This window comes from Mesoplodon densirostris, chromosome 12 (assembly GCF_025265405.1).
Source record: "Mesoplodon densirostris isolate mMesDen1 chromosome 12, mMesDen1 primary haplotype, whole genome shotgun sequence".
In the NCBI taxonomy this organism is placed as follows: domain Eukaryota; kingdom Metazoa; phylum Chordata; class Mammalia; order Artiodactyla; family Ziphiidae; genus Mesoplodon; species Mesoplodon densirostris.
Genome location: NC_082672.1, coordinates 4,033,144 through 4,052,566, shown reverse-complemented (window position 1 = coordinate 4,052,566; position 19,423 = coordinate 4,033,144). Strand labels below are relative to the sequence as shown.

At 37.3% G+C, this 19,423-nt stretch overlaps 1 protein-coding gene across 1 annotated transcript in view; it reads right to left on the bottom strand.

Moving 5' to 3' along the window:
• Positions 1–19,423, bottom strand: part of PDE10A (phosphodiesterase 10A) — a 299,066-nt gene that overhangs the window by 166,662 nt on the left and 112,981 nt on the right. Inside the window, 1 exon segment of the mRNA XM_060115412.1 lies at positions 6,031–6,159. Within this exon segment, the coding sequence (XP_059971395.1) occupies positions 6,031–6,159 (129 nt within the window).

Here is a 19,423-nt window from a genome sequence, read left to right as displayed (position 1 = left end):
CAGCAACTTCTCACATTCTTAGAATAAGAAAAAATATTTTCAGGATGTAAAATCTATACCAAATGACTCCACAACATATCAAAATGCCAGCACTACAAAAGCAAACAAACAAACAAAAAAATCCAGAAACTTTTTTAAAAAGAAAAGAAGAGTGACTGAACATATTCTCTTTAACCAAACTTCTATTTGAGCTGTTTTAGCCAACTTGCTTTCGACCACCCTACTGCTATCAACTTGCTTCTACCCAGAATTTTGTGACAAATCCTCCCTCTTCAGCCTCTCACAGAAGGAAATCACAGCAAGTCCTGCAGCCCTGCCTTTTCTCCTGTTGCTCGCCCCAGCCAACAGCAGCACGACACTTACTCCTCCACAGGCCCCACCCCAGTGCCCAAGGCTGTGGTTCTCAAGTGTTAGCTTGCATCAGAATTACCAGGGGCCAGGGCCGGGGCCAGGGACCACCTGAAACCACGGCGGGCTCTTGTTAAAACACAGATTGCTGGTCCAACCACAGGAGTTTCTGATTCAGGAGGTCTGGGCTAAGACCTAACCTATGGCATTCCTAACTAGTTCCCAAGTGATGTTGGCGGTGATCTGGGGAACCAGTTGCCTAAATCAAAAACCAATTCCTACAAAAAGCTTTCTCAATTTTCATACCTCTTAATGACCCCAATTCTCACAAGTGTTGTCTTGATAAACTATACCACACAATTTAACACTTGATTATACACCCTCAGTTGCTGTACTCTCATAGTTTCACATCTTCTTTCCACACCACAAGATTATGAGTCCCTTAAGGGCAGTAAACACGAGAAATAGTGCTCCTGTGACTTACAAAGAGCCCAGGACAGGGCAGATGGACAGGCACACATGCTTAATATAAAACATAGGCTCTGTCTGACTATCCAAAAGCAAACAATGTGGATTTTAAAATCTCAAGCAAATCTAATTCTCCTAAAAACTTCTATTTGCTAGACCTTATGCTAGATGTTTTCAAATATACACAGTCAACAGATACTGAAATAAATCTTATTCTTAGCTTATGTGTTTATTATCTGTCTTCCTCTACCAGAAAGTGACCTTGAGGGAATCAAATTTATATTCCTTGTTTTCCAACTACACTCCCATAGTAGGTACTACATAGATTTTTGTCAACTGGCATGCTGAATAAGTAGCTAGAGAAATGAGTAGTACCTGGTCACATTACAGCTACAACTCACCACTCAAATGAATGTTTCTAGAAATGATTATTCAACCTTTGGTCAAATAATCCAGATCAATGTTAAATCTTCAGGAAGCTTTTAAGGGGTAGATTAAAACACACACACACACACACACACACAGAAATGGTTATATCACTTATCTTTCACAGGCTTTTTATTTTATTTTTAAAAATCTGTGTTACATGAAACAAAATTTTAAATGCCAAAAAAATTATATTAAATAGATGTAATGACTTCTATTACACATCTTTGTCTATGATATGTGCAATTAACAAATACAATTTTTATAAAAAGAAACAAAAACACAGTATTTTCAAAACTCCATTAGCTCATAACATTTTCATTAGTTAGAATCCCTTGCAAACAAAATTTTTATTTAGGAAATGTAGTAACAATGTTGAATGAAAATATAATAGCTGCCACTGATAGGAACTTTACAGATAATATAAAAATTGCTTCAGAAATCAATCTAGTCTATAACAAAGCTATTAAATTTATTTGAATTAGTTTCATAATCACTAACAATATTTGTGATGATCTGACTTAATCTTTTTTTTTTTTTTTTTTTTTTTTTTTTTGCGATCCGCGGGCCTCTCACTGTTGCGGCCTCTCCCGTTGCGGAGCACAGGCTCTGGACGCGCAGGCTCAGCGGCCATGGCTCACGGGCCCAGCCACTCTGCGGCATGTGGGATCTTCCTGGACCGGGGCACGAACCCGTGTCCCCTGCATCGGCAGGCGGACTCTCAACCACTGCGCCACCAGGGAAGCCCTGATTTAATCTTTTGAAATTATCAAAATCCCAATCAACTTGATTGGATTGCTAAGGAGCCCAAACACTCTCAAAAAGAATATATTAAAGATACACCTTTTAACATTAATATGTACAATTAACAGAATTAATGAAATACATCAAGTAACTCTTTACAAATGAATTAATATCAACTTTATCCCCCTTCTAGTTACTAGATGGTGAACTCACGTTTATTTGTAATTTAGATTAAGGCATGCAACACTCAACACATTTTCTGTTTTCCATTATGAAAAAGAATATGAAAGTTCTATGTGAAAATGTAATTTCAACATTTGAGACAACGTAATTTTAAGGAAAAGAGAGAAAGTGCCCAAAATGAAGTTCCAAGTAAACTATTTCAATTATGTGTTTTTTCTTATTCCTGGTATGTCCTAATAGTTAACACATCACTGATTAGTGTCTTACTAACTGAAGTCTTCTAACATTGTGTGCTTTGGCAAATTCATGCTCTGCTAATTTAATATCCTGCTACATTATATACACTAGCATAGAAACTGTATGTTATATACCAAGTAGGGCAAATGCTACTTAATCCACATATTAGGTTGTATATAATAGGTTTGGGGGGCATAAATTAAATCCTACTAATTCTAAGTATGAAGTATCTAACAGTTTTATTTGAATGAAAATTAAATCCCATCTCTAGAATCATGGAGAGGTGAAAAAACGTAACTATATTCTTTGGGTAAAAAAAGAAACCATTCTTGTAAATATTGAAGGCAGCTGACAGCACTAACATTTTCATTGTTAATTACTTGACATTTACAGGTACACGTGACAGACTGGGCAATGCTTTTTCCATGCCACTCACACAAGTTTAGTGCTAACCCTTGCCTTTAAACAGTCTGCAGGGGCCATGCTACAGAATCTCACTGAATATAAAGCAGATGTAATGAGACACATTCTTGTGATAAACGCTGGACAGTTAGTGACCCTTTAGCTTCCCTTGCACAGTTCCAACATCTGCCAAATGAACGTGAGCTTACTTAACCTTCATTAATTCAACCAGATGTAAAGGGTCAATATATGTGAGCTGTCTTGAAAATTACAACTGCTCTATGGTCACACAATATTAGTCCATTATAAATATTACCATAGTTTAAATAAAATGTCATGCGTTCTCTATTTTTTAAACATTTTGCCTTCTGAGCACCAAGCAAACAGTAGGTGCTGAACAAAATGCTAAATGATTGAAGAAAAACTAGCTTTTTGGATAGCACAGTCATCATTAAGAAACACGTGCAAGCAGTATGAAAGCTGACCATTTTAAAGGCAAATATAATTTTGTAATGTAAATAATCACCCTTTATTCATTTGTTTAAAAATCTGAATTTTCATATAGGATCTTTCTCTAAGCAGAATATGCCTTTACACGATTTCTGTCCTCATAACGTAGATCATTTCCATACGAGGCTGGTTTATCGGTGTTTAAAAAAATAAATAAAATAAATATTTATTGAGAACTTATAATGTACAAAGTGTTGTGCAAATTACTTATTCCAGCACAGCTTTCCTTACTTCATTTTCTTTGACTAAACTGACACAAAATGAAATAATTTGAATAGGCTTTTCTCATTTTCAACAAAATATTCTCCAAGACCTTCTAGCTATCACACTTTCTGTTCCTGGGTCCACACATGGAAATAGAAACACTCCCTAAAAATCCTCCTGACAAAAATTTTCTTCCTCAAGGCATTTTCAATGAAGGGATAATAATGAGAAGGGCGGGGTGAGGGAAAAGAAAGGAGATGGTTCAGAGAACCACTACTTTAATCCATGACTATATAAATGAAATAAACATATTTAACTGGCTTTCTATATCTCAAAGAAGACTGGGCAATGCTTTTTCCATGCTACTCACACAAGTTTAGTGCTAACCCTTGCCTTTAAACTGTCTGCAGGGGCCATGCTACAGAATCTCACTGGATATAAAGCAGATGTAATGAGATACATTCTTGTGATAAACTCCTTGGAAGAGGAGGTAAAAAGGGTCTTACTGGGACTTCCCTGGTGGCGCAGTGGTTGGGAGTCCGCCTGCTGATGCAGGGGACATGGGTTCGTGCCCCGATCCGGGAGTATCCCACATGCCGCAGAGCGGCTGGGCCTGTGGGCCATGGCCGCTGGGCCTGCGCGTCCGGAGCCTGTGCTCCGCAACGGGAGAGGCCACAGCAGTGAGAAGCCCGTGTACCGCCAAAAGAAAAAAAAGGGTCTTACTGGACCACAGCAGTAGAATTAAAGATTCCTTTTAATGCCCTTCCACTGCAAACTGCTTGCATCCTTGTTTACTGCTGATGAATTCTGTGCTGTGGTTACTTCTATGCCTGTCCCCACCACTAGACAGTGAGACCCGAGTGGACGTTTCATTCACATTCTCGGTGGCATCAACAGCCTCTAGCCCGGCACAGGGTCACTGTCAAAATCATCTCCTTATAAGGACAAGTTTTTCTTCCAGCATAACTGAGTATTGTTTCAGTTACACATTGCTATTCTTAATAATCATTTAACTCTTGATTATATGTATTAAGAGGTTTAAAGTATTATTTGGTTAACTAATATAGAAAACAGATTCGGGAGATGTGGAATGACATTCAAATATTTATAAAACTTTAAAAGTTAACTATCACTGTAACACTAAAACAGCATGCAATTCTTTTCATTTTTCTAAGACCTACTCTCAATTTCATATCTCAGAGACATAATATATATTTTAAACTTTTCATTTTATATGGGAGTGTAGTTGATTAACAGTGTTGGCAGCATATATGTTTGCATTATATTACTGTTCACCATTATACAGCAGGTTGCCTTAAGTACAACTCAGTCACACTTCTGAAAGTTTCAGACATCTCGAACTGTTTGGAAATGTGTAAGGTTTGTAATAGATGAAACATGCCATGTCAAGTTTTGTTCTTACTATTAATGCCATGATCCTTTTGAAAAGAATATGCCTGTCTCTGATTTAGGTCTCTCTCTCTCTCTCTCTCTCTCTCTCTCTCTCTCTCTCTCTCTCTCTCTCTCTCCCTTTTTCCCTCCCTCTCAATCCACACATACATGCATACACATTCACACCCACCCATGGACACTTTAAAAACAACTTTGGTTTCAATACCAAAGACTCTCTTTTTAAAAAAATCCACCTCTTTTTTATTATAAAAATTATGTAAGAAAATTATAGAAACTTTCATATGTAGAGTGAGGAAAATCAGCTCCAGGCAGCACACTATTAGCATAGGTCTAATAGCATAATATTTTAATAATGGTCATTTTTGAACTTTAAATGTAGCATTTTTTTACACAAGAAAAATTTCCAGAAAAATAGTAAATATTTTGTTTTTTTTAACATAAAACTTCTCCGTGTAGTTAGAGTCATATATAAATTTTAATTTCCACTATAAAAGGAACATTAATAGAAATGAGAAGTCATAATTGGCCAAATATAAATTCATTTAAATCCAAAATTAAAATTATACCAGAATAACCAAATCTAATATATTTATATAGATTCAATTTGGGGGGAAATTTATTTGACTTCACATTCCTTTTGAGTCCACCTTTCTTTTTTCCATAAATATAACCACATCTTAAGTTTATGAGTGTAAATAAAATGTCTAATGCAAGTCAAGAGTTCTTTTCCTACTGTGCACATATGAAAATTGTTTGAATAATTCATTTTGCAAAATATAATAATATAAATCTATTTTTGAAATATATAAAGAATATTTTTATAATCAACAATAATCATTAAATAAAATCAAATCTAATACTGACTTTTGCATTTTTCAATGGGTCATATCTAAATAAATTTTCAATTCTTTTCTTAAAGATCATCCTTTTGTATTTGTTTCCCCTCATTCTAACTTATTTTAAGTTATCTTTTTAAACAGAATAAAATTCTTACAGAATTAAACTACTAATATTTTACTTTCTAGCATGTATTAAATACCATTTTGTCACTATAAAATAGAAAATAATTCACACTCAATCTGAATGAGATCTTACCTTCTGGTTTGTTGTTTTTCCTCTTCAGCCATTTTTCTACAGTCTCTGCACTAACACTTTCAGATACAAATTCATCTAATACCTGGGGGTGAAGAGAAAGATATGCCTTCACTTTTTCATCTGTCAAACCTGTAAAAGAATAGAAAAGAATAAAATTAACCAATACGACATCTTCATTTACATCAAAGATATAGAAAAATGACATTTATGCAAATTGATTTAACATAGAAATATTTTTAAAAGATGTATATACATACAATGGACTATTATTCATCCATAAGAAGGAATGAAGTCCTGTTACAACATGGAGGAATCTTAAGAATGATATAGTAAATAAAATAAGCTAGACACAAAGCACAAACATTATATGATTCCACTTATATGAAATATCTAGAACAGGTAAATTCATAGAAACAAACTAGACTAGGGGCATCCAGGGGCCGAGGGAGAGGAGAATGAGGAATTATTTGCTTAATGGGTACAGAATTTCTGTTTTGGATGAAGACGAAGTTTTAGAAGTAGACAGGGGTGATGGTTGCATACATAGTGAGTATAATTAATGCCATTGGATATATCCTTGATATGGTTAAAATGGCAAATTGTGTGTTATTTATATTTTACCACTATGAAAAAGTAGGGGAAAAAAAGTAAAGTTAGAACTTTAGCAATTTTAAACTATAGATATTACATCATGTTATACAGCTGTTTTGCAACAGTAAATTTCAGTGTCATATTTGAACCGATGCTGTAATCCAGTGCTGGTCAGTTAAGCCTTGTAAAGTGCTTCCACTTTTTTGTAAGTAATTATCATAGATTTAAGACTTAAGGTAAGTGAAACTCTAGCAACAGTATCAAATGGGAGAATAAAGCACTGGTACAGTTCAGGTGCTAAAAAACATGCTTAATGAATAAGTTCTTATCTTCTACTGTTTACAACACAAATTCTCCTTTTTCTCAGGGTCACTAAATCCAATGATAAAACTAATGTTCAGTTCAAAATACTTGACATTTTTTCATTGACATTCAATATATGTAGTCAGTTTCACTGAAATAACTTTCATAGTCTAATAATAACTGCTGAATATACACAGAATTTTCAAGCAAAGAACTTTTACATATCTTCACTTAAAAATATATAAAATTACATGTTTTCAAATTGATGCTTCATGTTGGTATGCCATTTCACTAAACAACTCAAAATCACAAATAGGCTATCAATAATTATTACTCAGTGATTGTAATTATTTGTACTACTGTACACTCTCTGTGAATTATTCAATAAATTACCATCCTTAGGGATGGTTAGGTGAAAAAGACAATGGAAAATTGTACTTTTAGATGCAGAAAAGAGAAAAAGCAAGTATATCTTTATGACTTCAGGGAATAGGCTGCATGTTTCTAGCACAGACAAGGCACAGAATTTATACATATTAATTAATTCTGCTGGGGAATAAAGTCACAACTGTATGATTCTACAACAGACTGGTATTATTGAGAAGGCAACTGATTTATTTCAATGAATTCAGTATTTAAAAAATCAATTTAAACTATATAGATATGTAGATCTCTCATAATATATATAATTATGTAGTTGTAGTAGATAAAAAAAAAAAAAACAAGATCCAGCCCATGTTCACCCTGCAAAAGAGCCTCAGTGATGTAAAATTCAATTTGAGAAATTCTACAAGGTGCTAAAGATAAGAGACTCATTAAAGTAAGAGAGAGAGCTCTCTTGACAAAGCAAGTTCGGGTCCCCAGATACAAAAGGCACAGAATATAGAAGTAAACTGACAGCTGATTTGACCTCAAGAAGACAAAGTAATTTTCATACTTTCATTATGTCCGTCATAGTGGTACATATTCAACGTCTGATTCCTTCTTAAAACTTCCTTCTATCACTTTTGTGACACAATATGGTTCTTATCCTAACTTCTATTTGCTCTTTATTACTTCTTTCTCTACAATAATCTATGACGATGACAGCAAAATCTTATTATATTTTTAATCTCTAGTTTGGAAATTCTTCCATCACCTCTAGCTCCATCTTGAATCAAAACTACATGAGTCATCTCCTTCCCACTTATTCCCAAAGTGATTTTAACTCTCAGCTTTCTGTTTTCTGTTACTATTACTCTCCCTTTTTTCCAGAAACCCAGGCTGAAAATATAAAGGCATAACTGACTCACTGTCATATCATTTCATCTTAGGGCATATTATACAAGTCCTATTTGCCAAATTACATATCAGATAAAGGAACTGTATCTAAAATATACAAAGAATGCTTAAAACTCAACAAGAGGGGCTTCCCTGGTGGCACAGTGGTTGAGAGTCCGCCTGCCAATGCAGGGTACACGGGTTCGTGCCCCGGTCTGGGAAGATCCCACATGCCATGGAGCGGCTGGGCCCATGAGCCATGGCCGCTGAGCCTGCGCGTCCGGAGCCTGTGCTCCACAACGGGAGAGGCCACAACAGTGAGAGGCCCACGTACCACCAAAAAAAAAAAAAAAAAAAAAAAAAAAAAAAAACTCAACAAGAAAAAAACGCAATTAAAAATGAGCCAAGGGCTTCCCTGGTGGCGCAATGGTTGAGAGTCCGCCTGCCGATGCAGGGGACACGGGTTCGTGCCCCGATCCCGGAAGATCCCACATGCCGCGGAGCGGCTGGGCCCGCGAGCCATGGCCGCGGAGCCTGTGTGTCCGGAGCCTGTGCTCCGCAATGGGAGAGGCCACAGCAGTGAGAGGCCCGCGTACAGCAAAAAAAAAAAAAAAAAAAAAAAAAAATGAGCCAAAGAGCTGAACAGACACTTTGCAAAAGAAGATATAGATATGGCAAATAAGAATATGCAAAGAGGATCATTTGTGAGTTGAAGTTAAACAAAAATGAGATTCCACTACATACCTATTGGAATGGTTAAAATCCAAAAAACCGACAATCAATTTCAGCAAAGGATGAGGAGCAACAAAAATCCTCCTTCAGTGCTGGTAAGAATGCAAAATGGCGGTCACCTTGGAAGACTGGCAGTCTCTTACCAAGCTAAATACAATCTTACTATATGATCCAGCAGTCATGCTACCAAGTGTTTACCCAACTGATTTACCCACACAAAACCTGCATGTGAATGTTTAGAGCAGCTTTACTCATAATCAACCAAAATTGGAAACACCTAAGATGTCCTGCAAAAGTGGTTACCAGCGGGTAAAGGGGGGGAGGGATAAATTTAGAGACTGGGATTGACATATACACATTACACTACTATATAGAAAATAGATAACTAATAAGAACCTGCTGTATAGCACAGGGAACTCTACTGAATACTCTGTAATGACCTATATGGGAAAAGAATCTAAAAAAGAGTGGATATATGTGTATGCATAACTGATTCACTTTGCTGTACAACAGAAACTAATACCACATTGTAAATCAACTATACCCCAATAAAATTTTTTAAATAAATAAAATTTTAAAAAATAAAAAACGTTTACAAAAGGCAAGTTGGGTACATCAGTTGTGCCATAAACATATAATTAAATATTATTTAGCAATGAGGAGGAATGAGCTAGCACGCCATGAAAAGACATGGATTAGCCTTAAATGCATATTACAAAGTACAATAAGCTAGTCTGAAAAGGCTGCAGGTTGTATAATTCTAATTATGCAACATTCTGGAAAATGCAAAATTATAGAAAAAGATAGTAAAAAGATCACTGGTTGCCAGGTGTGAGAGGCAAAGGGTGGAACCCTCATGAATGGCATTAGTGCATTATAAAAGTGGATTCGAAGAGATCCCAAGCCCCCTTCCACCATGTGAGAACACAGAAACTCTGTGATTCAGAAGAGGGTCCTCACTCAACCAAGCTGCACCATGGCCTTGGACTTCCCAGCCTCCAAAACTGTGAAAAATAGATTTCTGTTGTTTATAAGCCACCCAGTCTGTGGTATTTTGTTATAGCAGCCTGAATGGACTAAGACAATCCATGAGTTCATACTGATATAAATAAATGAACAAACAGAGAAGAGTAGACAAATCTTCCATACAGAAGAATTCCAAATAATTTATGCAGATACTCTGCCCTCAAGAAGGTGGAGCATAACTCCCCACTCCTTGACACTTATTTTGTATAAATTACTCAAAATATTTTTTAAAGATCAATTGAGTCATAAATGAGCTGTGATGTCTAAGTAAACTTCTAAAGAAATTAATCAAATCCTGGATTTAAGTATGTAGATGAGAATGGGATGGAAAATAGACCATTTTGGTTGTAAACTCCTTTTAGATTTCCAAATGTTATTACATAGCTTGATATCTCAAATGTCTCAAAATACCTAATTATAATTTTTCTCCCCAAGTTACCATTCACATTTCATGAAAATAACTACCACCTTCAACATGAGAATGGCAGGGGGAGTCATTATGTCTTGGTGATTAAAAGTGATAAAAAGCAAAAGTTAGTTTCCTCATTTCACCTATTCACCTGGGCCTGAGCCTGGACAAATCACCTAAACTCTCTCAGCCTGGCTTCTTCTTTGTATGGGAATGGGATTTGAATAGGAATGAGAACAATAATATCTATCTCACAGTGTCATAATAATTCAATGAGCTAATCCATACACAACATTTTTGCTGAGTACATTTACTAGTATCGATAGTACCAAAAAGTCATTTTTCACCTGTATGAAAGCCAATTCTTGGATTGTCCACAGAATCAAATCACACATTTGTAACTTCTCATTTCTTTAGCATTAAAACTCCAAACTTTCTAAAATGTCCATTTTTGTTTTATCGTTTAAAGTATGTTCAACTTTCTTAGCCAACAAAAGCACTCTTTTCTAATATTTTATCCATTTTTACTTCCTATTAACATGCAATTTTGCAAAGGACCTTTGGGCCAACACAGGACCAACCCAGAATATAAGACACTGAAATAATTATCCACACTCCTGGAAAATGACAGATGTATGGATGATGAAATCATTCTTCTTTTGTTTTTGTCTGACTTTGGTTTAATGTTTCCATAGCTTCCCATGGCCTGGACATTTTGTTTATGTCAATAAAAGACTTGGTTAGTGTTTCTTTGAAACAAACCCAATGAGAGCAATGGGATCAGACCACAGCTGTCATTAGCACACACTAGCATCCAGTGATTAAAAATTTACCACCAATAATCCACACAATGAATCACACAGATAGATACTAATGTCTATTCCAAGGTAGCATGAATATTTGAACCAATATATTTAAAAATACTTCATTTCCACTAATGAACTACATTCTCTCATCTATGCAATATTTTGCCTGCATACAGATTTTAAGATGCTATTATCACATATAAAGACAAATTAATAATCATTTTTAAAACCATCAAATATCCAAGTGTTTGAGTTTCTAATTCTCAATATATTTTTTTTTAATTGGGGGTATAGTTGCCTTACAATGTTGTGTTAGTTTCTGCTGCATAACGAAGTGAATCAGCTGTATGTATACATACATCCCCTCCCTCTTGTAGGTCCATCTCCCCCCTCCCCCCATCCCACCCATCTAGATCATCACAGAGCATCGAGCTGAGCTCCCCGTGTTATACAGCAGGTTCCTGCAAGCTATCTGTTTTATACATGGCAGTGCACATATGTCCATCCCAATCTCCCAGTTCATCCCACCCTCTCTCCCCCACCTCATATCCACACATCCATTCTCTAGGCCTGCCTCTCTATTCCTGCCCTGCAAATAGATTCACCTGTACCATTTTTCTAGATATTTTTTGACCAGGCTGTTTGCATAAACCTCGACCCAGGTAGGTCTACATTCTGCAGTTATAGTTGTTCAGTATTTTCATAGGTTTCTTTATCCTATAGGTTCCCCCTCCAATTTTTTTGTTTTCCCCATATATTTATTACTGAAGAAAATAGAACTTCTGTTCTATGGTTTTCTAGAGTTTGGATTTTTTTTTTTTCTTTTTGCAGTACGAGGGCCTCTCACTGCTGTGGACTCCCCCGCCGCGGAGCACAGGCTCTGGACACGCAGGCTCAGCGGCCATGGCTCACGGGCCCAGCCGCTCCGTGGCATGTGGGATCCCCCCAGACCGGGGTGCGAACCCGTGTCTCCTGCATCGGCAGTGGACTCCCAACCACTGCACCACCAGGGAAGCCCTAGAGTTTGGATTTTTCTGACCGTATCCCTGTTGTGTTGTTTAGCATACTCATCTTCCCTCTGCATTTCCTGAAAACTGAAATTAGATCTAGAGATTAGATCTAGAGAACCTCAGCAGATTGAGGTTCAACATGGAGGTCAGTAGTCAATGTTTATAAGCCGCATTGTGTTCTTCTGTCAAAAGGTTCACACCATCTGGCTGTCTCTCTCTGTGACATTAGCAGCACTGATGATCTATGAGCTATTGATTCATTATGCCTTGAAAATGGTGGTTTCCTGATTCTATAATGCCTTTTCCATGTACTAGCTGAAATAATACAAAGAGAAACTTCACCTCATCTAGTATTTGGTTAGTTCATTGAGATAAGACAGGATAAACGCTTAATTTGTTCCCCTTTATTTACCAGTTTTCACAATGAGTTGGTTCAGTAGCATTCTGTAGGTGAGGAACTAAAAATATTACTACTATGAACCCATAGATTTGAACAAATTTGATCTGTTTCTTCCATTGTAATTATTTTCCTTGCTGGTACTCAAACTGTCCCATCTTTTGGCCAGTGGAAGGAGCCTCTTCAAGCTGGTTCCCAAGTCACTGGGACAAGAATCTAGTAGCTCTTGAAGGCTTCCTTATAATCTGCGAGGATGTAGGGTGTTTCAGGTTCAGCTTGTACATTTTCTGCCCCAGATGTAGATGCAGACAATTTTCCTTAGGATCTCTGGTTCCTTTTGGTGGGCAGTGGTATTTCAGTTCCAGGAATGACGGACTAGATTACATAACTACTCATCTGTTTTATTACACAATACACATGTAACAGTATGAGTACTGTAAACAGATAAGTTGTTCTTTTTTTTCTCCTTTAGTATATATCTCACTAGAAATGTACAAATTACTATATTTTAAAGTCACTTGGAATATTCTTCTCTCTGATTTTGTCACCAACTGGATACACATTTAGGTTCACTTCAGATATACCTGTAAATGTGTCTTTATTACAAATTATTATTCTAAAAGTGGATATCTACATGCTGAAGAACTTTGTATTTCTGAAATCTTACCATCTTAATATTCATAAAAAATTAGAAAATCATTTTCAAATCAGAGGCTAAAGAACTACTGTTTTTCTCACTCAGAGGGATACTTTTAAATTAATTATGAGTACTAAAGGATCTATTGTTAGAAATAAGAAAAAGCACAATTTTTCAAGTATTAATTCTGCTATCTTAATTTGTGGAGAAAAATCCCAATACATGTCTGTATTCTTTTTTTTAAAAAGCAGTCAAATACATATGGCAGGAGCCCAGCACCCTCCCATCGCCCACCCCTATTCCTGAGCTGTGGTTCCTGAGCCCCATTCCACAGTGCCCTTATGTTACCTTAATTCAGGTCTTCTCAATCTTAAAAGAATTCTTTCCTCTCAAATTAGGGGTCTTATCATCAAGTCTTCTCCTGCTCCATTATCTCACTGTAGCTAATCTCAGCTAGATTAGAAGAAACCGTATACTTTAAAATTCTAAGGTATACATTACTAATAGTGCTTTCTCTGATTCATCACAATAATTGTCTCAATTTTATAATTTCCCTATGTTTACTCCAGGTGTGAAGAATAAGTAAATAATTTTCAGATTCTTAAAGTCATAATTCAACCGTAAGATAGCATTTGATTAAAAATAAACAACCAAGGGGCTTCCCTGGTGGCGCAGTGGTTGAGAATCTGCCTGCCAATGCAGGGGACACGGGTTCGAGCCCTGGTCTGGGAAGATCCCACATGCCACGGAGCAGCTGGCCCCGTGAGCCACAATTACTGAGCCTGCGCGTCTGGAGCCCGTGCTCCGCAACAAGACAGGCCACGATAGTGAGAGGCCCATGCACCGTGATGAGGAGTGGCCCCCACTTGCCACAACTAGAGAAGGCCCTCGCACAGAAACGAAGACCCAACACAGCCATAAATAAATAAATAAAAATAAAAAATAAATAAACAACCAAAATAAACCAAACCAAAACAAAACCTCTCATGCTATTAAATATTATACTATACTAGCTCAATTGTCAAAGAATAACCTGAACTGTGAGGGGGTTGAAATGCATGTCACATGAGGAGTCAGGGAATGACTACAAATGTTTAGTTGGGAGAACACAAGGTCCCTGGTGGACACTATTACTGCTTAATCTGAATGCTGTTAAGTAAAAAAGGTTAAGAAATTTGGATTGGTTTTTCTTTTCTGTTTTTTTTCCCATATATGAACCCAGGGGACAAAACTAGAATTAACATTTTAGGAAACCAAATTGTTCTTCAATATCAGGCAGAAATTTTTAGGAAATAAAAGCTTCTGTAACTGGATCTGGAGGTTCAGGAGAGGGGAATCCAGTGGACTCCACCTTATAGCCTGAGGTGTCATCACATTCTCAAACTATCCAGGAGAGAGGCGTATATAACAATTTACTGCAAAAATCATTCTTATTAGCTTTAAAAGACAATTCCAAAATACATGTCTTAAAGAGTAAATATTCTAAATGTACGGTAATCATTTTAGTGCCTTAATAACAAAATCTGTCAAGTTAAAACAAGATATCTCATGTCATACTAAGCAGTGGCAGACAGTCATGGTGCTCAATGGTAATACTTTGCGAAGTTGTCTGTGCGTGTGTGTGTGTGTGTGTTCACACAAGTTGCAGGTAATTGCTCTCCTGGGTTGCATGTGTATGCTTCTAAGCATGACCTCCTGTATTTATCCAAAATCAAGTGCAGGTTAGCAGTGGAATAAGCTTAAAATCAGTTAAGTTTGCCTTTAGAATCCCCAACGCAAACCTTGTACACCTTCTCCCTGCTGGGTATTGATCTCGCCTCACCTCTGCTCCAACCACTTAATCTCCTTCCCTCACAAAAGGATAAACCAGCTACGAGCCTTCGTTAACCACTGCTGGCCTCACTTCAACGCTCTCTCTGAATATGATTCTATGCTACAATGGTGGCATGTATTAGTTCACTGAAGCCCCAGAGCATCATGTACTTGGCACATAGTAAATGATCAATAAATATTGGTTGAAAAATAAATCCTAATCCTCAAAGTATAAAAAAGGAAATTGAGCACAGGGAAGTAATTGAATTAGTTTTCTCTTCTCCACAAAAGCAATAATTCAGGTTGGAACAAAGCTACAAGCCCAAGAGCTTACCTCTTAAAGGCAAATTGCTTCTTGTTTTTGACACTTTCCCCATCTGAGCTTATCATACTTTAATGGGATTGCTACTGATCAGTGCTACCTCCCAATCTGGAGTGATATTACACATTTTACTTCAAATTATAAACTGAGAAATCTGACTGCTAAACCTCAGACTTTGAAAAGAAGGCAGGAAGAAATCTTTGGAGCAGAAACCACCTGGAACCACAGGCTAGCCCTGAAAATAAGTCTAATTTGAGATCCCACTTTCCCCCCATGCTTCCTCTGTTTCCTCAAATGCACCAAGCCCTTCCCCATCTGTGGTCTCTGCTGATGTCTGCTCACTCTTCACCTGGCTAAGCGAGACATCTCACCAATTTCAAAGCAACTTCCTCAGAGGCAACTTCCCTGACCACACATTCTACATTCACTGCCCTTTCTGTGATACTCTCATACTCCAAATCACTCACCCCAAGCTGAAGTCCCTATTTATTTATTGTTCTCTTATTAAACGTCAGCCTCTCCTGGTAGACTATAAGCTCCATGAGGACAGCTGATCTGTCTCATTCTCCACTGTCCACAGAGCACAGTCCCTGGCTCTGTGCAGAAGAGACTTGACAGCGGGCCTGAGACTGTTCTGAGAGGCTGCTTGCAAGGCTGGCACCTGGGAACTTGGCCCTGAGAGTGTTTCCAGTGGCCGCTGGGGCTAGCCTGCTTGTGCAAACAGTATGATTTATGCCAAGCACCTGCTCTCCTTCTGGGAGTCTGCAAGTCTGGACAGTGACAGGCAGAGGGTGCCTATGCGACGAGCCCCCAGCAGGCACTCTGGGTACTGAGTCTCTTATGAGTTTCCCTAGTAGACAGCACGTCATACGTGTTGTCACAGTCATTGCTGGAAGAATTATCTGAGTCCTGTGTGGCTCCCCTGGGAGAGGATTCTTGAAAGCTCATGCCCGATCTCCCTCCGGTCTCCACCCTGTGCACCATTCCCCTTTGCTGATTTGGCACTTTTGCTATAAGAAATCTTAACCATAATCAGGACTACGTATTCTGGAGTCCTCCTAGCAAATCACCAAACTCAGAAGTAGTCTTGGGAATCCCCAACACAGGGACAATCATCAATTAGTGAACTAATCCATGAGTCATCATTTTTCTCACATGATTTCACAGATGTGTAGATGTGCTGCTGCAAACTGTGCCCAGCCCTGCAAGATCACAGAGGCACCCAGGTCGGAAAGCAAGTGTCCAAGCAATGGACCCCACCTCTCAGTAGCCCACAGCTCCCACTCAAGTTCCCAATCCTCCCTGAGACCAGATGAGATTCGTTTCTTTCTTTTACACTACTTTCACGTTTCTTTTTCCATCCAGTTTGAATGTCTATATTAAGTTTTCTGAAAAACAAGAATTTCTTTACTTCTTGAATATGGTTTTCTAATTCTGACACCCTTCAATCCACCTATAATGTAGCTCCAATTCTGGAAACAGATCCCTGTATATACTGTAATATGAAATCTTTACGTCAAAGTTCTACTCTACAATGCGCCGGTGTACATGAGTTTATAAACATAAGGATTTATATAGCAGTTCCTTCTTTCCATTTATCAAATAAAGGAAGGGATTCATGGGCTTTAAAGTTAATTTCCATTTTGGCTTCTTTATTTAGAAAGGCAAAGTCCTTTATATGCAATGAATAGAGGTTAAAATGTGAGAGATGTAAACGGTTTTCAATATCATTAAAATAGCTCCAAAGTTATAATAAAAACAAATAGATGAGATGCTTTTTTGGAGTTCTGTCAAACCCCATAGCCAGTGATATCATTCTTTTTTAACCAAGGAGGAAAAACAAGGAGCAAAATAAAAGCAAATGCCATGTCATTTTTCACAGAAATAAAAGAAAACTCTAAAATTCATGGGACCCACTCCCAATGAGCCAAAGCAATCCTGAGAAAGAACAGCAAAGCTGGAGACACCACTATCCCTGATTTCAAACTTTGTTACAAAGTTATACTAATCAAAACAGTATGGTACTGACATAAAAACAGATACACGGACCAATGGAACAGAATTGACAGCCCAGATATAAACCTTCAAATATACAGTCAACTAATATTTGACAAGGGAGTCTAGAAGACTCAATGGGGAAAAGACAGTCTCTTCAATAAACAGGGTTGGGAAAACTGGATGACCACACACAGAAGAATGAAAGTGGACCGCTAACTTACACCACCCACAAAAATTAACTCAGAATACATTAAAGACTTAAATGTAAGACCTGAAACCATAAAACATCTAGAAGAACACATAGGGAAAAGCTTCTTGGCATTGATGTTGGCAAAGTTCCTCTGGATATGACACCAAAAGCACAAGCAATAAAGGCAAAAATAAAATAGTGGGACTACATCCAACTGAAAAGCTTCTGCACAGCAGAAACAATCAGCAAAACAAAAAGGCAACCCACAGAATTGGAGAAAATATTTGCAAACTCTCTGATAAATGGTTAACATCCAAAATATAGAAGAAATTCATACAACTCAACAGCAAAAACAAATCCGATTAAAAAATGAGCAAAGGACTTGAATAGTCATTTTTCCAAGGGAAACATACAAATGGTGAGTAGATGAGTACATAACAAGGTACTAAATATCACTAATCATCAGGGAAATGAAAATGAAAACTACAGTGAAGTATCACCTCACACCTGTTAGTATAGCTATCACCAAAATGACAAGAGATGAAAAGTGTTGGCGAAAGGGGAACACTTGTGTACTGTTCGTGGGAATGTAAATTGGTGCAGCCATTATGGAAAACAGTGTGAAGTTTCCTCAAAAAATTAAAAATAGAACTAACATATGATCCAGCACTCCTACTTCTGGGTATATATCTGAAGGAAATAAATGCTATCTTGAAGAGATCTATCTGTACCACCATCTTCTTTGCAGCACTATTCATAATAGCCAAGTCATGGAAATGACATTGTGTCCATCAACAGATGAATGGATAAAGAAGATGTGATACACACACACACAGAGGAATATTATTCAGCCATAAAAAGGAAAGAAATCCTGCCTTTTGTGACAACATGGATGGACCTTGAAGGCATTATGCTAAGTTAAATAAGACAGAGAAAGACAAATACTGTATGATTTCATTTGTATGTGGAATCTAAAAAAGCCAGACTCAAAGAGAGAGTATTGGTGGTTGCTAAGAGCTCGCAGGTTGGGGATATGGGAGATATTGGTCGACGGGGTCCAACTATAAGATGAGTTAGTGAGTAAATTCTGGGGATCTAATATACAGTGTTGTGACTGTAATTAACAACACTATATTATATACTTAAAAGTTGTTGAGCGTAGATCTTAAAAGTTATCACACACACACAAAAAGGTAATTATGTGAGGGGATGGAGGTGTTAACTAACCTTATCTTGGTAATGATTTCTCAATAAATACGTATCTGAAGTTATCACGCTGTATACCTTACAGATACATGTAAGTCAATAATACCTCAATAAAGCTAAAAAAAAAATTAAATGCCTTGTAATCATTATTCTTGCCTTCTATCTGTCTATCTATATAACCTAAATAATTCCTTCCTACCCAAGTACTTTCTTACTGAAAGAAGATTTGCCTATGCCCTAAAAAGGAGTCAATTAATGAACCTTAATTGAACATACTGCTGGGATTTTGACCTACCTATTTGATTGCTCATTCCAAGTGAATTAACAGCCTGAAGGGTGCCTTGGCTGCAAATAAGACATCGTTTTCATTGTTTGTAATTTGCGTTTATCAGAAGGCAAATCCCACACTTCTGTATTTCTAAACCAAAATGAAATTATGTGTTTTCCCTTGGCTGAGGATATCGGTGAAAGTTTCTTTAACTGAGAAAGCCAAATAAAAACTTCAGCTGCTCAAAGTGATAAGACATAGAGGAGAACAATGATTTTGGAGTAGAACCACAAGGAAAGCTTAAGACACCAACCTTTACCCTTCTCCTGACTCAGAAAACAACACCAGCAAACAGAAGCCTACAACAGAGGCAGCCATTCAGGCACACACCTTGTAGCACAAAGGGTTTAAGACTCTCACCCATGT